The 22,117-nt window shown below is 43.2% G+C and overlaps 3 protein-coding genes across 6 annotated transcripts in view; 2 read left to right on the top strand and 1 right to left on the bottom strand.

The window, feature by feature from the left end:
- LOC310756746 (uncharacterized protein) overlaps positions 1 to 22,117 on the top strand; it is a 1,375,527-nt gene that overhangs the window by 946,750 nt on the left and 406,660 nt on the right. The gene's annotated exons all lie outside the window — the stretch shown is intronic.
- On the bottom strand, positions 1,983 to 8,567 carry LOC310756622 (uncharacterized protein). Of its 2 annotated transcripts, XM_083601017.1 has the most exons (3): positions 8,367 to 8,567; positions 6,581 to 6,668; positions 1,983 to 5,903 (listed from the first exon to the last, which is right to left on the bottom strand). In XM_083601017.1, the coding sequence occupies exon 3, from the start codon at positions 5,346 to 5,348 to the stop codon at positions 3,225 to 3,227; it is 2,124 nt and encodes a 707-aa protein (XP_083457143.1). In that variant the 5' UTR covers positions 5,349 to 5,903; positions 6,581 to 6,668; positions 8,367 to 8,567; the 3' UTR covers positions 1,983 to 3,224. The 2 variants fall into 2 exon arrangements, with proteins under 2 accessions (XP_083457143.1, XP_083457142.1); XM_083601016.1 differs by lacking the exon at positions 6,581 to 6,668.
- LOC310756760 (uncharacterized protein) lies at positions 8,951 to 20,830 on the top strand. Of its 3 annotated transcripts, none has more exons than XM_083601438.1 (10): positions 8,951 to 9,012; positions 11,026 to 11,175; positions 11,871 to 11,997; positions 12,697 to 12,777; positions 13,288 to 13,358; positions 16,048 to 16,174; positions 17,102 to 17,182; positions 17,712 to 17,792; positions 18,826 to 18,903; positions 19,369 to 20,830. In XM_083601438.1, the coding sequence occupies exons 2-10, from the start codon at positions 11,122 to 11,124 to the stop codon at positions 20,397 to 20,399; spliced, it is 1,731 nt and encodes a 576-aa protein (XP_083457564.1). In that variant the 5' UTR covers positions 8,951 to 9,012; positions 11,026 to 11,121; the 3' UTR covers positions 20,400 to 20,830. The 3 variants fall into 3 exon arrangements, with proteins under 3 accessions (XP_083457564.1, XP_083457563.1, XP_083457565.1); XM_083601437.1 differs by having other exon boundaries at positions 8,989 to 9,198; XM_083601439.1 differs by lacking the exon at positions 8,951 to 9,012 and adding an exon at positions 9,048 to 9,198 and having other exon boundaries at positions 11,026 to 11,166.

The raw sequence follows: 22,117 nt of genomic DNA, 5'->3' as shown, positions 1-22,117 counted from the left end.
GTCTTATTAAGCTTTTTTACATTTCCACCAAGCACAGTAAAATGTCCCTTATTTTTCAAACTTCCAACAAACATTTGGAACTCCTTTCTACTTTCCAAATTATTTCACAGGTTTTAAATACCAACAGAACCTCATTTTATAAAATTTCTCTTGTAAATTTTGACCCTTTGGTCCAGATGTTGCCACTGTTCCGTCTGTATATTATAACCATTTTTTGCCCATTTAATCATGCATGCCTTACTTAGCTTCTCCTTGCATTTCAGATTTCAACAAATGCTGATACATTTTTGCAACAACATGCTCGTCGTCTGTCTCTCTTTGGTCTTTACCAAGTCTTTTTATCCGCCTTTTCTATCAGATCCCTTTCAAATTGTGAACTCTGGTTCATAAAACCATTTTGCCTAGCTAATTTAAACATTTAATTTTAATTGATGGTATTGAAGCCATTCTGTCACTGCATAACAAGCATCAGCAAAGGTCTGTAGCTTAAAAGTTCCATTTTAAATCTTTATCTCTATCATTTTCCCATCTTGCCTAATGTGTCTAAGCAAAACGTCCAAGACCAAAATGAAAAGGAACAGGTAAAACAGCCAGCCTTGTCTAGTCCCCTTTTGTATCTCACAGGGTTTTGTCAATTCTCCATTAACAATTATCTGGGCTGTCTGTGATGTATAAATCAATTTCATCCATTTAATGAGCCTCTTCTCCTTCATGGATCACTGCCTTGTTGTGGCGAAGGGGCTTGAATAGCTCAAGAGAAGCTATGAGCTATGTCGTGCAGGGCCACCCAAGACAGACAGGTCATAGTGGGGCATTGGGACTAAATGTGATCCACCTGGAGCAGGAACCGGCAAGCCACTCCAGTATCCCTGCCAAGAAAACTCCATGGACAAAAACAGGCATATAAAAGAGACCTTGATGTTGGGAAATATGGAGGGCACAAGAAGGGGACGACAGAGGACGAGATGGTTGGACAGTGTTCTCGAAGCTACCAGCATGAGTTTGACCAAACTGCGAGAGGCAGTGGAAGACAGGAGTGCCTGGCGTGCTCTGGTCCAGGGGGCCACGAAGAGTCGGACACGACTAAACAACAAAAATTAGCCTCTTTAGGTATAAGTGTAATGTTGGCCTCTCTCCAACTATCTGGTACCTTACCACTCTGTAAAATATTGTTCATAGTCAGTTGCAAAGGTTGTGAAAGCTCATCTTCAAAACATTTATAATAATAAGCCAATAGCTGATCTGGCGCTTTTCCTTCTTGATGGCCTCAGATAATTCCAGAATAGTTATATGACCATTCACAATGTGTCTTCGAGAAATTGAAATCTTTGGTAAATGCTGTCTCTGTAAGTATTCATCTTCTTCTTTTTTCAAAAAAAGAAATCGACCTTTATACAACTTAGAGTAATATTGATAGAATGCTTTTTTCATATTTGTCTTATCTGCTATTACAGCATTTCCTTCTTGCAATTTTAATATAGCTTTCCTCTCTCCTTCCGCAGCTTATACACTGAACATTGCCCAGTTTATTAGCAAATAAAAAAATATGTACGGCTCAATTCAGTATCATTTCTGCAAGATAAGACATTGCAAGCATAGAAAACTGTCTTTGCAGCATCTTAATTTGCCAAGTAATATTTGTCTAAGTTGGAGAACATTCCACCTATTTTCCCTCCTGTCTAATCTCAGGCAGAATTATTTGTACTTTTTTCCTGTCTCTTTCAAGTAAAGCATTGTGCTGTACAAAAGGTTTGCTTGCATCCCCAACCATTTGTAGCCCTATGTCCTTACCTGAATTATTCTCAAAGAATTATTTTAGCTTCTGTTTGCAATCCTGTACAACCTTTTCCTGTTGCAGCTACATTTCAATGAGTCACCATCTAAAGAAACCATTTTTTTCTTTTTAAAAGTCACTATAACTGGATTGTGGTCTGAAGAAATCTATGGTAATATGTCAACTTTATCAACCCCAGTAGCCAGTGTTTTAGATAACCAAAGTATATTTATAAAATGCTGTTTTTTCTTCATTTGGGGTACGGAGGTCTACAACCAACGTTTGTCCAACATACATACCTTGTTCACCAGAAAGTATCAACAGAGTTGAGAATGTATATATAAAACAACTCACTTTCTTTTCTTCAGTCCTGTTAGTCCTCACCTAGGTTCTTTTTTATTCAAATAGTTTATAGCCTTTCCCCTGTGTTCCTTGTAAACAACTCTACATGCAGTTTTTTCCCTTCAAATTATGAAATATCAATAGCTAAGCAAGTTATTTAGTCCATTCCTTTATCACCTAATTTTGTATCTTCAAATCTCCACTTTCTGTTGATTGCTGTGATTTCCTGGCCCCATCTTGTATTTGTGTTTATTCAATTTCAGATTTAAATTTGTCCGTAAATCTTTGTTCTTCAAAAGAAATAATTACTCCCTCTGGTATGTCCCATCTAAGCTGGATTCTTTTCTGTTTCAGTTTACCTGTAAAAAATAATTAGTCTTTTCTCTTATGGGGAATCCCTTTCAACACAATTACATCTGTATTGACCATTTTCAGCCTAGTATCAAAACGTTGCTGTAAGACTTGGTCTCCTAGTTCCCGCCCCCCTAACAAAATGTAAAAACGCTAAGAAATACAAATATATCAATTGATGCAGAAGATTTTAGAAGTTAATGTTCAATTGAAGCAAAACCATTTCCTTCCAGAACTAATGGATATGCAATTAGAAAATGATTGCGGACGATTATTTGACTACATGATTGTAGCAGCAAGACTTTTATTATGCAGAAAGATGGAAAGATTTAACATTACCTGCTATGGAGGAAGTGTTGTGGAAATTACTGGACCTGGCTGAGATAGCAAAGCTGACGTGCTTAATCACAGAAAAATCATTCTTATTTAATAATTATTGGAAACCCCTTATGGGCTTTTTGTGGGTGGGAGGAATGAACTTGTGATATCTAGGTTTGGAGATTGAACAATATACAGGTTTATGGAAAGTATAATTTTGGAGTGAAAATTTTGAACAATTGTTTAGATATAGCTGACAAAGAAGGAATTGGAATCCCTCCCTTCTTCTCTTTTGCCTTTTTGTATTTTAAAAAGATATTTTGTATTTGATACTAATCTTTGTATCTCTTCTTTACAGCTTCAATAAAAATACATTTTTTAAAAAAGAGGCCTTATTAAGAAAAGGATTTAATCACACACGTGTGTAAAGTTTCTCCCCTTAGTGGTTTCTTTGATGTTGAGCAAGATTTGATTTAAGACGAAAGCTCTTTCCACACTCCTTGCATTCATACGGCTTCACCCCTGTATGGGTTCTTTGATGCTTAGTAAGACCTCCTGTTTGGCTGAAGCTCTTTCCACACTCCTCACATTTATATGGCTTCGCTCCTGTGTGGATTCTTTGATGCTTCTTAAGACTTCCGCTGCAACCGAAGCACTTTCCACATTCCACACATTTAAATGGTTTCATGCCTGTGTGGATTCTTTTGTGTGCAGTTAGGTTTCCTTTTATAGTGAAGCTCTTTCCACACTCCTCACATTTAAATGGCTTTTCCCCTGTGTGGGTTCTTTGATGTTGAGCAAGAAGTGATTTAAGACAAAAGCTCTTTCCACACTCCTTGCATTCATACGGCATCGCCCCTGCATGGGTTCTTTGATGGGTAGTAAGACTTCCTGTTTGGCTGAAGCTCTTTCCACACTCCTCACATTTATATGGCTTCACTCCTGTGTGGATTCTTTGATGTTTCTTAAGGCTTCCGCTGCAACCAAAGCACCTTCCACATTCCACACATTTAAATGGTTTCACGCCTGTGTGGATTCTTTCGTGCGTAGTTAGGTTTCCTTTTATAGTGAAGCTCTTTCCACACTCCTCACATTTATATGGCTTCTCCCCTGTGTGGGTTCTTTCATGAAGAGAAAGAGAGCTGCCAACGGTAAAGCTCCTTCCACACTCAACACATTTATATGGTTTCTCCCCTGTGTGGATTCTTAGATGTATAGTAAGATAGTGTTTCTTACTGAAGCTCTTTCCACACTGCGTGCATTCAAAAGGTTTCTCCCCTGTGTGGCTTCTTTGATGTACAGTAAGGAGTTGTCTCTGGCTGAAGCTTTTCCCACACTTATCGCATTCATATGGCTTCAAACCTGCATGAGCCATTTTATGCTGGAAAAGATTTGAGCTATATTTGAACCTCCTTCCGCATTCTACACACCCATACGGCTTCTCCCCTGTATGACTGATTTGATGGGAGCTAAGGCTTCCACTGCAACGGAAGTTCTTTCCACACTCCATACATTTATATGGTTTCTCCCCTGTATGGATTCTTTGATGGGCAATAAGACTTCCGCTATGGCCGAAATTCTTTCCACATTCCAAACATTTATATGGTTTTAGCCCTCTGTGTATTTTTAAATGTTTAGTTAGATAGCTCCTGTTTCTGAACTTCTTTCCACACTCCACACATTCAAAGGGCCTCAACGCTGTGTGGATTGTTTGATGTTTGTTGAGTACTGAAGTACAAGAGAAGCTCTTTCCACATTCCTTACATTTATATGGTTTCTCCCCCTTGTGTGTTCTCTGATGTAAAATGAGGTGTGCCTGTTGACTGAAGCTTTTCCCACACTCCATGCATTCATATGGTTTCTCCCCAGTGTGGCTTCTTTCATGGACAGTAAGGGCTCCTTTCTGACAGAAGCACTTTCCACACACCAGGCATTCATATGGTTTCTCACCTGTGTGGGTTCTTTGATGTACGTTAAGGGCTCCTCTCTGAGCGAAGCGTTTTCCACACTCCATACATTCATATGGCTTCAGCCCTGTGTGGGTTCTTAGGTGCATCGCAAGTTTTCCAGCATCTCTGAAGCTCTTCCCACATTCTATACAATCATATGGCTTCTCCCCTGTGTGGATTCTTTGATGGATGGTAAGGGCTCCTGTTTGACTGAATCTCTTTCCACACTCCACACAGTGATATGGCTTCTCCCCTGTGTGAGTTCTTTGATGTATAGTGAGGATTTTGATACAACTGAAGCTCTTTCCACACTCCACACATTCATATCGCTTCTCACCTCTGTGAGTTCTCCGATGTGAAGTAAGGTCTTGCCTTTCACTGAAGCTCTTTCCACACTCCTCGCATTTATAGATCTTGCCCCTTGTGTGGATTTTGCAGTGTCTGTTTAAATTTGATATAGATGTGAATGTCTTCCCACAGTCTGGGCACTTTTCCCTTCTTCTCTTGTGGTCTTGTGGAACAGGGAGTTTGCAGACGTTGGTGCTCTGAGAAGTAGAGGTTTTATTTTCCTGGCTTCCCTTGTTCCTCTTTTGACCCCTTTTCTTTCCAGTCATCTCTCTTCCAACCTTTTTCCTCGCAACGTCACTTCAGAAGACTGTCAGAAATCGGCTATTATGGGGAAAATGAAAAGAAGCTGGCTATCCTAGGAGTTCAAGATTTTAAAAAGGAAGTAAAGATTCCAATTTCTTCCCTTACTCTACAGTTTGATGTGAAGTATGGTTTTCACTACAACTGAAACTCTTTGTACCATTCATGTGTTTATAAGCATTCCTCCAGTGTGGAATCTCTTATCCTTAGGACACGACTGCAACTGAAGCTCCTCCTTCGCTCCTCTCATTTATATGGTGTTCTGCCTTCTGTGGGTTCTGCAGTGTCAATTTAATTTATATTTCACTATTTCCCCCAAGACTGGATACTCTTCCCTTCTGTTCACTTCAAAAACTTCTTGCGGGCGCAGGCATTCATGGGCATCAACACCTCAAGCAGCTCAGAATTTCTTCCACTTCTCTTTTCATTCCTGCTGATTTTTAAATATTTGTCTCTTCATGTTATACTTGCTCCTTCCCAAAGAAGCAGCTCCTGATAATTCTCACTCTCCTGCCCATCCACTGCATAGAAGGATTTAAAAACAAAACAAAACACCACATCAAGAGTTTGAACCAGAAATTAAGGATCGTGTTAGGGATAAAGGCTATTTAGCTGCCTCCCTTAATTCAGTTTTCTCCCCTTTCCTCACTGCACGAAAACTGCTTAGGACACGAGTATGACTGCTATATTATTCACAGATATTGAAAGCAATATTGGTATGCATCTAATTGAATATAGTAAATAATAAACAGGACACTGAAAAATAGGTAACAGCACATTAGCTTAATGAGAAGTTAGCATGGGTTTGTAAGAACAGCTAATGGATTCTGCTCTGAGACCTGCAGTTATAGGGCGGTATACAAATCTAATTAATACTGTAGTAATAATAATTCCTGGTTGGTTGGAAATCATATGGGCGGGTTGTGACTGTTGCGGGAAAAGGTGTTCTAATTATATGACCGGTTGGCTTATGAATATATGTTAGTTCAGGGGGTATAAAATATCATGTCTGAGAGCTACAACCTTGCAGCCCCTTTGGGATTTCCAGATATTTGTATTTATAAGGGCATAATTCTTCACTTAAAGCCACCGCCTGCTGGCATTCCTTTTTTTCAAATTTTATTTTTTCTCATATATAATATTTCCTATATCCACTAGATGTGACTCTTTCTCTTATCTTTATTTTCTCCCTTCTTACCAAAAAACCGACGCCTTCTGTTCCCCCTCTATCTCTCTTTGTTTTGAAGCACTTCTTCTGACAAGCTGGCTGTTCCTAAAACAAAGTTCTGTTCACACAAAGAAGAAAGACTCAGGTAGGTGTTGGTCTGACGTAGTCGGGAAAAAATTAAAAAATTGTCCAGTAGCACCTTAGAGACCAACTAACAAACTTAAAAATGAGAGACATCACCTTGCCGACAAAGGTCCGTATAGTTAAAGCGATGGTTTTCCCAGTAGTGATGTATGGAAGTGAGAGCTGGACCATAAAGAAGGCTGATCGCCGAAGAATGGGTGCTTTTGAATTACGGTGCTGGAGGAGACTCTTGAGAGTCCCATGGACTGCAAGAAGATCCAAGCTATCTATTCTTAAGGAAATCAGCCCTGAGTGCTCACTGGAAGGACAGATCGTGAAGCTGAGGCTCCAGTACTTTGGCCACCTCATGAGAAGCGAAGACTCCCTGGAAAAGACCCTGATGTTGGGAGGGCACAAGGAGAAGGGGACGACAGAAGACGAGATGGTTGGACAGTGTTCTCGAAGCTACCAGCATGAGTTTGACCAAACTGCGGGAAGCAGTGGAAGACAGGAGTGCCTGGCGTGCTCTGGTCCAGGGGGTCACGAAGAGTCGGACGTGACTAAACAACAACAACAACAAACAAACTTAGCTGGTCGTTGGTCTCTAAGGTGCTACTGGACAATTTTTTAATATTTTTCGACAAAGAAGAAAGTTATTTTTAGCTTTTCCTGTTAGTCTCTGCAGCAGAAGGTGAGGTGGAGGGGAGGAAAGAGACCTTGGAGATGGCTTTAGTTTTTTAAGCTTCTTTTCTTAAATCCAGTCAGGCAGCACCTCTAAAAGCAAATTCAAACCTTCGCCCAGGAATAATAATAATAATAATAATAACAGGGCAGGAAGAATAGGAAGAGGAAGAGGAAGAGGAAGAAGAAGAAAGCCAAGGTATCAAGAGGAATTATCCCTCTAAATAGGGAATTTTTCTTCCACTCCAAAGCCCCCTCTCCTGCTCTGCATTCCCTTCCTCCTTCTCCCTTCCTGTCATGGGATCTCCTTTGCATTCAAAGGCACTCTGCACTCCTCACACCTCCCCTTGGGGCTGAATGGGGGTTTGGGATATCAGCGGCTGCCTCCTTTTCCCGGCCAGCCCCTGCCGGCCAGTGCAGCAAATACTAGTTGAGCCAAGGGGTGCAAGTCAGCGTCCTTCGCTCCTACCGAAGCAGCTCGCCCTTTTGAACCCTGAGGGAATCTCGCTTCGTTTGCAACGGAAGAGACCACAGATCATGGGCAGAGGGACACACTTTGCATGCAAAAGTGGGGCAGACAAACACACACACACGGAAATCCCGGATAGCCGCTGCCAGTCCGCGCAGGCAACGCTGAGCGAGGTGAACTGATGGTCTGAACTCAAGATTATTGAGGTTTTTTCCTTGGCTGGTTGATGGTTTGTTGTAATAATAATAATAATAATAATAATGATAATGATAATGATGATGATGATGATTTATTTATACCCCGCCCATCTGGCTGGTTTTCCCCAGCCACCCTGGGCGGCTGCCAACAAAACACTAAAATACAGTAACTTATTAAACATTAAAAGCTTCCCTAAACTCGGTTTGCAGCCGAGTTTCAAATTTGGAAGCGGCATCCACCCAGTTCCCCAGTTCTGTCTCACCCACGCATCTAGCATTGCTTGAAATGTCAAATAAAACGCTCCGAGGCCCTATTGGAAAACGGGGAGGAAGGCTCCTTACTTACAGTTTATTTGTATTTGCAAGGCCGGCTGCAGATTTCATGCCTACGCCATGGATCTTGCATAAAAAGAGAAAGAGAGATTGAGAAAGGGCGGGAAGGAGGGAGGAAGAGGAGGAGCTTTGGTGGGATTCCTAGGAAAGTGCAAAGTGCATTTTCCCCGGGCGATCTGCCAGTCTCCCCACCTGCCCTCTGCTGGCTGGAGCTGTGCATCATCATCATCATCATCATCATCATCATCATCATCATCATCCTTTATTTATACCCCGCCCATCTGGCTGGGTTTTCCCCAACAGAATATTAAAAGCACGATAAAACATCAAAATTAAAAACTTTCCTAAACAGGATTGCCTTCAGATGTGCAAACACACACACATACACACCCCTCAACACATAAAAAAAATAGGCGATGTGATTTTTGGAATACGAAGTTTTATTTCTAAACAATATTTTTGCCATTTGGTTGCTTTGGAGTCCAAGAGAACAAGTGGGAGCAACCAAGAGGCTTCGAAACGGTTAACAGCAGCGACAGGGCTGCCGTTCCTAGAGCGGAACGGGAGAGGAGGAGCTTCCGCTTCCTGTTCCGGTGGAAGTGGGGGCAGCTGCTTGGCGCGGCTGCGTCTGTCCGTCCTCGCAGAGGCGCTGGAGGCGGGTAACTGGGGGGAGTCGCCAGGTCAAGGGGCGGAATTGGGGGGCGAGAGGGAGGAGGATGCCAGGAGGAAGAGGCGCAAAAGGGAGGGAGCCACGTCCCTCCTGGGGGGAACTAAGGGGCGACGGGGAAAGGTCTTCATCTCCTGGGAGGGGAAGTGGGAGACTTTGAATGGATCATCCTTAAATTGTAAGTTTCCCTTCCTAGGGAACTTGAAGGGCTGCCACAGAATGTCCTTTTCTCTTGACTGCAAATTTGACGGTCTTAACACTCTTAACTGGGACTAAGACATATCCAGCCCCATTACTTGCACACTTGCCATAAAGGACCAGAGCTGTACATTTAAGACATATTCATGCCACAACTGCATTTCAGTTTTCTGTGCTTTGACTTTCAGTGCCTTTCAATAAAGGGTACAGTGGTACCTCGGGTTACATACGCTTCAGGATACAGACGCTTCAGGTTACAGACTCCGCTAACCCAGAAATAGTACCTCGGGTTAAGAACTTTGCTTCAGGATGAGAACAGAAATCGTGCTCCGGCGGCGTGGCAGCAGCGGGAGGCCCCATTTGCTAAAGTGGTGCTTCAGGTTAAGAACAGTTTCAGGTTAAGAACAAACCTCCGGAACGAATTAAGTACTTAACCTGAGGTACCACTGTATATCCAGGTACCTAAATGAACAAGTTTGTTCTGTAGCTGGCTGATCTAAGCACCATTTATACTCTCGTTGGCCGGAAAATCATAATCTCGGCCTTATGTTAATTTATCGGCTGGCTTTCTTGATTACACTATGGGCTGAACACCTCCAAGTTATTTTTGAGACCTGATCGGAAAAGTGAGTGGAGTATTATATCACCGGCATACATCAAGATTGAGTTCTTTCTGTTCCTAATTCCTGGACACAGGGAGTTTGCATTGCCTAAACATGGCACTAAATGATTAATATAGAAGTGGAAATGAGTGGAAGTCAGAATGCAGCCTTGCTTCACCCCTCACAACGTTCCTAAAGCATTAGTCTTACTGTCATTTAAGCCTACTGAGCTTCATTTCTGCATTGTTCTTGTATAAATAGCAGAAGTCTGCAGTTGATGTTGGCAATTTGACATTTCTCTGTTTTAATTATTCTTAACGTATAGTATAATTTATATTATACTATAGTATAATATAAATATAATAGTATATTTCCTTAGTATAATATAGTATAATATAAATATAATAGTATATTTCCTTATAATATAGTTCAGAGTAAAACATTGGTCCATGGTACAGGCAGTGACCCTCTTAATTGATTCAATTGATTCAATTCAATTCAATTGATGCGCAATCGCTGACACGGGGAACAGGGGCGGGGAGCATTTATATGCGCTCCAACTACGCATGGGGGACCAAAAATAAAAGGCCTTCTTTGTACTGCTTGCAATTTTCTGCCTTTAGGAGATTTATACAACGCTTATCCCAAAGTGGCAGGTGTTTATTATTATTATTATTATTATTATTATTATTATTATTTACATTTAGTCACTTTTTATGAAAAGTAAACTCAAAGCAATCTACGATATGATACAAAAATCAAAGGCACTCTAAAACAAAGCAAAACAAAAGCTATATGAATGTTTGTCACTCCAAACCAAAATTTTGGCGCTTGCATCAAGGGCTGCTGTTTAATTTCCTCTCTTTCCTGCACTTTTCTTTTGCTAACTGCTACGCTTGCAGGGGGAAAAAGTATGTTTCTGTTAAGTACAGCAGTTTCTGCAAGAGCATTCCGGGCAGAAGTGGTAAAAAAAGAATAGAGAAAGAAACAACTTCAGGTCTTATTTATTTCCATGACATCTGATGGGAGGGCTTTCCACAGGGTGGGTGCCACTACCAAGAAGGCCCTCTGCCTGGTTTTCTGTAACTTCACTTTGTGCAGTGAGAGAACTGCCAGAAGACCCTCAGATCTCAGTGTCCAGGCTGAATGATTGGGGTGAAGATGCTCCTTCAGCATTTTATCAGTTTGCCTTTTTATTCCATCAGGAGATGCTGAAGGGATGCTGGCAGAAGGGCAACAATCCGAAGTGTCACCGAAAGGATCCAAAGAGCAGGTGGAGCAAAGGAAGCTGAGGGTTCAAGATGGAAGCAGCTGGCAAGAGGGGAGACGAAAGCAGAAGCCGGAGGGTAAATCAGGTATGTCTCAGGGTGGTGAAAATCAAATTCCCAGAGAGGAGAAAACGCATGAATGCACAGTGTGTGGAAAGAGATTTGGTTATCGCTCAAATCTTACTTCACATCAAAGAGTGCACACAGAGGACAAACCTTATAAATGTTTATAAATGTGCAAAGAGCTTCATCAACAAACTCATAGAGGGGATGAAAAAGATGATGAAGAAGAAGAGTTTGGATTTGATATCCCGCTTTATCACTATCCGAAGGAGTCTCAAAGCGGCTAACATTCTCCTTTCCCTTCCTCCCCCACAACAAACACTCTGTGAGGTGAGTGGGGCTGAGAGACTTCAAGAGAAGTGTGACTGGCCCAAGGTCACCCAGCAGCTGCATGTGGCGCAGCGGAGACGCAAACCTGGTTCACCAGATTATGAGTCTGCCACTCTTAACCACTACACCACACTAGCTCTCAGTGTGAACCTTATAAATGCTGGGAGTGTGGAAAGAGCTTCCGCTACAACAGTGCCCTTACTGAATTCATGCAGGGGAGAAGCCTTACAAATGTTTCGAATGTGGAAATAGCTTCAGTGGCAGTTGCTCCTTTACCTTGCATTAAAGAATTCATACAGGGAAGAAACAGGAAGTGTTGTACTTGACCGCTTATGTTACATCACACAGTTTTGTGTGTGTGATAGGAACTGCCTTCCATTTTCCTCCAGGTTCTGGTGTCTTTTGAGGAGGTGGCAGTATATTTCACGCAGGAAGAGTGGGCACTCCTGGGTCCAGCTCAGAAGGCTCTCTACAGGGAAGTCCTGCTGGAGAATTATGAGGAATTGGCTTCTCTGGGTAAGCATTCTTTGGTTGAGAGATGTGTATGTTTGTTTCCCCAAACCCACTGACCACTTAAAACGTTAAAGAAAAAGAACCTCAAAGCAGTTTGCAGAAATAATAAAGCAATAAAATTATCAGGAAAATAGCTAAAAAAGCAACTATTTAAACCATTCCAAAAATTATTAAAACCAACACTGCCCTAAAAACCAGATTGAAACACACGACAACTGTCTTGTTTGCCTGGAAAAAGTGACGTAAACAAGAATGTTTTTATTTGTTGTCGTTTAGTTGTGTCCGACTCTTCGTGACTCCATGGTCCAGAGCACACCAGGCACTCCTGTCTTCCACTGCCTCCCGCAGTTTGGTCAAACTCATATTGGTAGCTTTGAGAACACTGTCCTCTGTCGCCCCCTTCTCCTTGTGCCCTCCATCTTTCCCAACATCAGGGTCTTTTCCAGGGAGTCTTCTCTTCTCATGAGGTGGCCAAAGTATTGGAGCCTCAGCTTCAGGATCTGTCCTTCCAGTGAGCACTCAGGGCTGATTTCCTTCAGAATGGAGAGGTTTGATCTTCTTGCATTCCATGGGACTCTCAAGAGTCTCCTCCAGCACCATAATTCAAAAGCATCAATTCTTGTTTTTATTAGCAGGTTCAAAATAAAGAGCTACGAAAAACATACCCCTAACAATGATGTATCTTCTGCTTTTCCCTCAAAGAAGGGCCTCTGTTTCCTCAACCTCGCCTCATCTCCTGGTTGGAAGAGGAGGAAGAGGAGTTCGTCCAGAAGAAAGAAGCAGGTGGGTTCCTAAAGAACACAGGAAGTGCATCGAGCCCGGCTTCCTGTTCTCGAGGTGGCTAAGCAGATCCCTGTGGGCAGGTCATGAGCTGTGAGCACAACAGCAACACTTCCCAGTCATGATCCCTGTTGTGAGGTTTTTTGGTTTCCCGTTAATTATTTGTTTTTTTCAAATTACAGTTTTACAATCACATATCCAACATACAACAATCTAGTTCGTTAAAGGCACTGAGCTGCTCTGAGGTTGCTCAGTCATAACTATTTATATTTATTATCTGCTTTGCTCATAAAAAGGACCCAAAACGACTTAACAAAGAACTCAGATGTGCTTCAGAGCAAAACATTCTTTCCTCAGGAGCTTGAAAAATGGGCAAGCTGCTTCCAATCAGTTCAAGAACCAGTTTGAAAAAGTAGTTGAGCAAACCCATGCCACCTTCCTTCCACGTACATTTTGAAGGGGGGGAAAAACAAAATGTTTTATCCTGCTACCTTTTCCATGCCACTTTTGCAGGTAGTCGAAAATGCCGCAGGTCCTCTTCTCTTTGGGATGAAGTGGAAGGAATGGCCCTCCCTTCTGATCAGGTAATTGCGTCTGGGGGTCTCCTCCTGTGGCTTCTTCGTTTGTTTCATCGGTTGGTGTTTTCTGAGGCAGCATGGTAGAAATAAACGTTAACTCCATACAGCAGGGGCACAAAGCCTCTGCCCACAGGTTCCAAATAGCTGGTTGGCACAGACGGTGAGGCCTCCCCTCTTATTGGGATCCCCCTAGTGGAGCTGATGGAGCGGAGGAGCTGACTGGCGCCAACTCTGAGCCCTGCTTTGTCTGTTTGCAGGCATGGTTTTAATAATAATAATTATGTATTATTTATACCCTACCCATCTGACTAGGTATCCCCAGCCACTCTGGGCGGCTCCCAACGGAATATTAAGAGCATGATAAAACATCAAACATTAAAAATTCCCTAAACAGCGCTGCCTTCAGATGTCTTCTAAAAGTCAGATAGTTGTTTATTTCCTTGACATCTGGTGGGAGGGCGTTCCACAGGGCGGGTGCCGCTACCGAGAAGGCCCTCTGCTTGGTTCCCTGTAACCTTACTTTTCGCAATGAGGGAACCGCCAGGAGGCCCTCGGAGCTGGACCTCAGTGTCTGGGGTTGAATGATGGGGGTGGAGACGCTCCTTCAGGTATACTGAGCCGAGGACATTTAGGGCTTTAAAGGTCAGCACCAACACTTTGAATTGTGCTCGGAAATGTACTGGGAGCCATTGTAGGTCTTTCAAGACCGGTGTTATATGGTCTTGACGACCACTCCCAGTCACCACAGACCCTCATGCTTTTTGCACACACTGTTCTTATCCTCCGTCCAGGCAAGGAAGAAAAGCATCAAGGACACATTCTAGCTGGGCACAAACCTGTGGTGAGGGTTTGCCAAGCCCTCTTAGCACGTTTCTCCCTTTCGTCCTGAGCATCTTCAAAGCCCACAACCCCTTTGGTAAAGGGTGTTCTCCAATTGAAGCGCTCGCAGGCAAAATGGAAGAGTAATGAAATCCCCTCTATACAAGATTGGATCCAAAAGCTGACAGAATATGCCGAATTAGACGGTCTATCAGAAAAGATAAAGAATAAATCAAAACAGGAAGTTGTTTCAAAATGGGAGGTTTTCAAAGAATATTTGAAAAATAAATATAGTAGTTTAAATTCTGTTGCAGCATTCGAGGAACTTCAGTAATAGTTGCAAGGTAGATATAAGAAATTAGATATATTAAGAAAAAGTTTAATTATGATATTGGCAATAAGTAATTGTATTGGCAATAAGTAATATGAAATCGAAATATGGAACGGACGGGAGGTTGGGTCTTTAGTGTTAAGACCAATATCAATCAATCAGTTTCCTTTATTCGACCGATAGTCAGAAATAAAACATTACACAATAATTATAAACTATAACATCATAGGGGTACATAAATAAGGTAGAGTTAGGGTACTAGACCTCTCACAGATAACCCACATCAAAGCATTCAGTTATACGTTTCCGACACTTGAGTGCCAGGAAAAGGAATTTAGCCACTGACAAAGTTATTTTCCCTGAAGACTTATTTAGCAGATATGCTGTCTGCTTTCCTCTTTGTCGGGAACTGAGCTGGGGTAAGTATGGAGTTATAAGGTACTGTCTTAAATCGTTGTAGAAGGGACAGCTCAGTAAGATGTGCTCTGTGGATTCTACCTCACCCAATGCACAGTGGCATAATCTCTGGTCATATGGGACTCCTCCATATCTTCCCTTCAGAACCGCCGAGTCAAGAACATTCAGCCTAGCCGCAGTAAATAGTCTGCGATATTCCACATAGTGGATATCCGCCAGGTAGCGAGCTGGAGCAGCCCGATACAACTGCTCCCCCAGAAACAACCCAGGTTTCACACGGGCTATGTCCTCCTGTCTGGCAATATCCCTTAATCTTTGAGCGATCACCGCCTTTGCATAGCTGTACGTCATGGACTCTATATAAAGGGAGGACAACCCGCACTTCTGCACTTCCTCCACTATCTCCCCTTCCCATGGAGATTTAAAGTTATCCCTCAGAATCAAGGGGGCCAAACCCACCGGTCTGAAACAGAGCTTGAGCCATAGCCATAACTTCGCTTTCAGGGCCACATACCTAAAGGCTTGACAACCGGTTTCCAATCTCATGATCGCGCCTGCCACAGAGGGGGGGATCCTGAGTATGGCCCTGAGGAATTGGGTTTGGATAGATTCCAATTTTTCAAAGTCCCTACGTGAGCCCAAGGCAATGCCCACCAGCAGAAGAGGGAGGACTTTCATTTTAAAGAGTCGCAAGGCAACTTTGACAGTTTGTGCCTGTTTCTTGGAGTACAGGGTTCTAATTAAGACCAATATATGTTTTATTGTTTGTTAAGAAAATTATGTGTCTATGGTTATTCCTGTGTGTAATTTGGTATTTGTGTTTTTTCTTTTTTCTTGCTGAATCAATAAAAATTAATAAAAATAAAAAAGAAGTGCTCGCAGGCCAGTGTTTCCTATTTGTCAGTGTTTATACTCCTTTTTTTTAGATTTGCCTTGAGAGAGTCTTTAAGCCTCTTTTGTTGACACCCCTGGTGTACATAAAGACTCACTGTGGGGTGGTTCTGGAGGTGGGTTCTCATTACGGTATCTTTTACTTCCCTTCCTTGGATATTTCTCTCTCTTTCTCTTTTCTTTTTCTTTTTTTGGGAAGGTACCATCAGAATTATGGATATTTCCTCCTTTTTTCAGAGTTTGGTGTCCTTTGAGGAGGTGGCTGTGTATTTCACCAGGATTGAGTGGGCTTTGCTGAATTCAGGCCAACAAGAACTCTACAAAGATGTCATGCTGGATAATTACAGGAACTTGGCCTCTCTGGGTAAAGATCACTCACTTTCTTGAATTCCTTATTGTTCTCTCCATATAGGAAGTCCATGGTCAGTTCTGGCTAAGCCAAGCCTTCCTGTGCAGCTGCCAAAATTAGATAGGCACCACCCAGCTCAGGTGCCTACTGAGGTCATTTTGGGCTAAAGAAGATTTTTCCCTTGAGTTTTCACCCAGCCATTTGGTCATTTATTCTGCTCGTATTGATTTGGAGCAGACTCCCAATGTATAGTCAGCAGAGTAAAAACATAAACACACTGCAGGGTTCCCCAGAAAAATAGACCAGAGGCAATTAGCTTCATCCAGGAGAGTTTACTACTGAAGGCAAATGAGCGTAACAGCTTTTGTCCTCTTGGTTCCTGAGTTTTCCAATCATTTTGGCATCGTCCATCAGCTTGGTTTGCTATTCCTCTCTGGTAGGGACCTTATGTTCTTTCCATCTCTGGGCTAGTAGCATTCGGGCGGTTGTTGCTTGATACATAAAAAATCTTTTCTGGTCCTTTGGGATGTCGGTACCTGTAATTTCTAATAAAAAAGCCTCTGGTTTTTTAACAAAAGTTATTTTTTTTCTTTCATTTCATTAGATATCATCTCCCTTGCAGTCCACTGCCACATTTTCTTTACATTTCCATAAGATATTTGTTCTTGTCCTACATTTTTGCCAGCTTAGTAGGAGTCAAATACCAGCGGTACATCATTTTCATATAGTTTTCTTTCAAAGCACAACATACCGTGAATTTCAGGTCTGTTTTCCGTAACCTTTCCCAATCTGCCATCTGAATATTATGTCCCAGATCCTTTGCCCAGTGTATCATTACCGACTTGACCAGTTCATCTTCTGTACATGGTTTGGATTTTCTGCAAACCTTTGCAGTCCTGGGTGCCATCAATAACGGCTTTTGCTTTCTTTCTTTCCATGAAGAAGGGCCACTGATGCCCCATTCGGACCTCATCTCCTGGCTTGAAGAAAAGGAAGAGTGGTTGGGCCAGAAAAGAGAGGCAGGTGGGTTCTTGGGTAGAGAAGAAGATGGAGGGCGGGGAAACCTGTGGCTTTTCGGAGGTTGCTGAATTAGAATCCCCATGTGTGGTTTCGTCGTCTCCTGGTGTTTTTGTAGTACATTCTACATAGAATCAAAGAATTGTCGAGTTGGAAGGGACCCTGAGGGTCATCTAGTCCAACCAACTGCAACGCAGCAATCTCGACTGAAGAATCCATGACAGTGCAGATGGAGCGATTGGTGATAAATGGAGTTGGTTTAGAGATGGATGGATGTTGCTATAACCACAGCTGCTTTGGTGATGTGGTTGGGGTCAGTGATGGATGGATATGGTTGCTTTGGTGACACCAGACTGATGTTTCTAGGTCCATCTAGTGCTCCCCCTCTCTCATTCCTGTCCCGTTTCAAAGATCTGGTCCTTTGGGTTGGAACGGAGGTATGGAAAAGAGACAGCATGGTTTGGATTTTCTATAAACTTCTGGACTCACAGGGGCCATCAATAACAATTTTTGCTTCTTTTTCAATCCCATCAAGAAGGGCCTCTGATGCTCCAGTCAGACCTCATCTCCTGGCCTGAAGAAAAGGAAGAACTGCTGGTCCAGAAGGAAGTGGCAGGTAAGTCCTTGGATATAGAGCAGGGATGGGGGAAACTCTATGGTCTTCTAGTTGTTGGAGTAATGCAACTCCCATGAGTGGTTTCGTCATCTCCTGGCATTCTAAGCAGAGTGGATGGAGTGGCTGGTCATGGGAGGAGTTTTATGATTGAGAGGGTTTGTTGATGGATGGAGTGCTTTGGTGATGGTGGGAGTGACCGGTGGAGTAATGGATGATGGTTGAATCACTTTGGTGACCCCAGACAGATGTTTTAAGGCAGGCACCCCCAAACTCAGCCCTCCAGATGTTTTTGAGACAACAATTCCCACCACCCCTGACCACTGGTCCTGTTAGCTAGGGATGATGGGAGTTGTAGTCCCAAAACATCTGGAGGGCCGAGTTTGCCTATGTCTGTTTTAAGGTCTGTGCATTGCTCTCCAATATGCTTGTCTTCTTTCAAATACCTGGCTGGTTGAGATGGTGTCAGAGACTGGACTGAGGAAGAATGGTGTGAGCCCCCCCCCCTTTTCCTGAACCTTCCCAAGGGCAGGAGGACAGTATTGATTTAGTTTGCAGAGGGGCATAGTCCAGAGGGGGAAAGCTGGAAAATAATGGGTGAGGAACAGGAGACAGCTGGCAGATTCAGTCCTTGGACATCATTTCTGACGCCATGCGCCCCTTCCCCTAAGACTAGATGGACTTGGAAAGTGATGGAACAGAAAGCGCAGTGGCAACAAGCTCAGATTACCCGATGTAGGAGTGATGTAGATTAATGGGGACAGAAGGGGTAAACCTTTACTGGGAGCAACGCCATTTTTTAGGATGATATGCATTCCTTGTCTTTCACTGTGATTGTTAAAGAACTTATCTGGTAAGAGCACTCTTTTCGTTTGATCTGCTTAATTACTGCCACCGGGGGAGGGATCCGATTCCCTGAAGCCTGGCAGATGGGATGGAGGGCTGAAAAGAGAATACATGGTTCGGATTTTCTTCGACCTTTTGCAGTCACAGGTAGCATCAATAACAGTTTTTGCTTTCTTCTTATCCCATTAAGAATGGCCTCTGGTGTCCCAGTTGGACCTCACCTGGTTTGAAGAAAAAGAAGAGTTGTTGGTCCAGAAGAAAAGGACGGGTAAGTCCTTGGATATAGAAGATGGATGAGAGAAACCCTGTGGTCTCCCAGATGTTGCTGTATTGGAACTCCCATGAGTAGTTTCATCTTCTCCTGGTGTTTTTGTAGTACATTCTGTGTAGAGTGGATGGAGCTGGTTTGGTGATGGATGGATGTTGCTCAGGTATGGAATTGGGGTTGGTAATGGATGGAATTGGCTGTTTTGGTGATGGATGGGCTGTTTTGGTGATGGCAGAAGTAACTAGTGGAATGGTTTGATTGTTGGAGTGGTTTGATGATTGAGAGGGAGAGCTTTGTTTTTGGCAATGGATGGAGTTGGTTAGGTGATAGTGAAAGTGGTTGGGGACAGATGGGGTGGTTCAGTGGTTAGAGCAGATGGAGTGGTTTGATGACTGAGGAAGAAACTCAGAGTGATTTGCGCTTTTTACAGGATATTCATTTTCTGTCTGCCCCCTCCTCATGCAGGTGATGGACAGGACAATGAGAATTATCAGGCGCCATATATAACGTTGTCAGAAACAACCACACATGATATGGGGAAAGAAATGTTTGGAAATCAAAGAGAAAGGCACAAGGTGAACCAATCAAAGCCTAGGCAGAAGAAGCAATCTGCTTCCCAGGGGGCTGAGGTCCATGAACTCCTGACCCCTCCAGAAGACTGTAAAGATAATAAGAATATTACGTGTCCAGTGTGTGAGAAAATATTCCAGTATAGATCACAGTTAAATACACATAGCAGAAGTCACACAGGAGAGAAACCGTACAAATGCACAGAGTGTGGGAAGAGCTTCAGTACAAGCAGTTCCCTTACTGCACATGGAAGAACCCACACAGGAGAGAAACCATATAAATGCATGGAGTGCGGAAAGAGCTTCAGCCAAAGAGGAAGTCTTATTGCTCATCAAAGAACCCATACAGGGGAGAAGCCATATAAATGCATGGAGTGTGGAAAGAGTTTCAGTCAACTTGGACATCTTATTTCCCATCAGATAATCCATAAAGGCGAGAAACACTGTAACTCCGGACAGGTGGACTGTGGAAAGGGCCTCCATGATAGCATAACCTTTACTGAACATCAGAGAACACGCACAGGAGAGAAGCAGTATAAATGTCTGGAGTGTGGGAAGAGCTTTGATATGAGAGGAACCCTTGCCAAACATCAAAGAATCCACACAGGGGAGAAACCATATAAATGCATGGAGTGCGGAAAGAGCTTCCGGGCGAGCTGGACCCTTTGTATACATAAGCGAATCCACACAGGGGAGAAACCATATAAATGCTTGAACTGTGGAAAGAGCTTCCGGGATGGCGGAACTCTTGCCAAACATCAAAGAATCCACAAAGCGGAGGAAAGATATATCTGCACAGACTGTGGAAACGTCTTTCGTGGGAGCGGTAGCCTTACTTTACATCAAAGAGTCCACACAAGGGAGAAGCAGTGTGCTGGGTGGAACCTTTCCAAACATCAAATAATCCACATGCGAGAAACCATGTAAATTTATGGAATGTCAAAATGCCTTCTAGTATACAGTTACTGACTCATCCTTTTATGCATGAAAGCATTAACCTGAGCCAGAAATGAGCTCTAGTTAACCGCTCCCAGCAGCCATTCTTTTTCCCTCTCTCTCTTTCTCTCCGACTTCCTGAAAACCACGTGAATGAATCTTTCTACAAGAGTTTTTTACAGTCCCCGTCTTCGCTAACGCAAAGACTGCATGGTTCCTTTTTTGTAACGAAACCAATTTCTTTTCCTTTCAAACAGCTTGGAACCTTTTCTTCGTTGCTTTTACTGCCATCGGATGGAGACTTGTTTGCTGTAACTTCTGAAACTAGCCCAGATGTTTTCATGGGGAACATTTGTTTAAAGGCAAATGAGGGCAGATGTAGAATCTAACCAAATTTTTATGTGCTTGTTAAAAAGGTAAAGGTAAAGGGACCCCTGACCATTAGGTCCAGTTGTGGCCAACTCTGGGGCTGCGGCACTCATCTCGCTTTATTGGCCAAGGGAGCTGGCGTACAGCTTCCGGGTCATGTGGCCAGCATGTCTAGCCGCTTCTGGCGAACCAGAGCAGTGCACGGAAACGCCATTTACCTTCCCGCCCGAGCAGTACCTATTTATCTACTTGCATTTTGACGTGCTTTCGAACTGCTAGGTTGGCAAAAGCTGGGACAGAGCAACGGGAGCTCACCCTGTCACGGGGATTCGAACCGCCGACCTTCTGATCGGCATGTCCTAGGCTCTGTGGTTTAACCCACAGCGCCACCTGCGTCCAATCGGCAATTGTGCTAACTCTGTATGAGAAAGTAAAGCTTTTTGTTCAAACCTGCAGCATCAGGTTATGGGGCTCAGGCAACACGTAGGTCGGAGATTTTCAACCTTTTTGGGTCCACGGCTCCCTTCTTTCTACGGCACCCCTGTGGAGCTCAGGAGCCCAGTTAGGTCACTCTTTGCCTGCAGAGCTGGCAAGACTCTCACCCTTTTTCAAACACCCTCCCTTGCGGGGTGTTCCATCAGTCTCCTCTCCTCTCCCCTCTCCTTGGGAGTCCTCCAGCCGCTGCTGCCGCCTCTTTAAAGAACTTGTCTAGAGTAGTAAGCTCTTTCATAGAACCATAAAATTGTAGGGTTGGAAGGGATCCTGAGGGTCATCTAGACCAACCCCCTGCAAAGCCGGAATCTTTTGCTCAATGTGTGGCTCAAATCCATGGCCCTGAGACTGCGGACCTTGGACTGAGTAAATGTGAACCTATCCAGATGATGCAGGTCAGCAGTACAAAGCTGTCAAGGACCAATAAATTCCTGGCATGCACAAAACACATTGGGGTGAGATATCACTACATTTGTGAACATGTCCAGAGTGGAATTGTGGAACCAGTTTATTGCCCCATCAGACAGCTGACATACTGAGCAAACCTTTACATGTGAGAAGCTTTGAGTCAAGATGGGACTCTTAAGGGGGAGGGACTTAACATGCTATGTTTGTATGTTCTTTGCATGGACACATCTGCTTGTCAGAGAAGAGAAACTGGCAATATACTTCAAATCTGAAGAAGTGTGCATGCGCACGAAAGCTTATACCCAGAACTACTTAGCTGGTCGCTAAGGTGCTATTGGACAATTTTTTATTTTTTGGCAATACAGTGGTACCTCGGGTTAAGTACTTCATTCGTTCTTAACCTGAAACTGTTCTTAACCTGAAGCACCACTTTAGCTAAT

Source organism: Podarcis filfolensis (assembly GCF_964270895.1).
Source record: "Podarcis filfolensis genome assembly, chromosome: 2".
NCBI classification, from domain to species: Eukaryota; Metazoa; Chordata; class Lepidosauria; order Squamata; family Lacertidae; genus Podarcis; species Podarcis filfolensis.
Note: the sequence above shows the minus strand (reverse complement) of the source record. Positions and strands in the feature narration are given on the sequence as shown.

Coding starts and splice junctions, on each gene's coding strand:
- LOC310756760 (XM_083601438.1), top strand. CDS start 11,122: ATGGAAGCAGCTGGCAAGAGGGGAGACGAAAGCAGAAGCCGGAGGGTA. Junction 13,359..16,047: donor TGGCCCTCCCTTCTGATCAG/GTAATTGCGTCT, acceptor TCCTTTTTTCAG/AGTTTGGTGTCCTTTGAGGA. Junction 16,175..17,101: donor CAGGAACTTGGCCTCTCTGG/GTAAAGATCACT, acceptor CTTTCCATGAAG/AAGGGCCACTGATGCCCCAT.
- LOC310756622 (XM_083601017.1), bottom strand. CDS start 5,348: ATGACTGGAAAGAAAAGGGGTCAAAAGAGGAACAAGGGAAGCCAGGAA.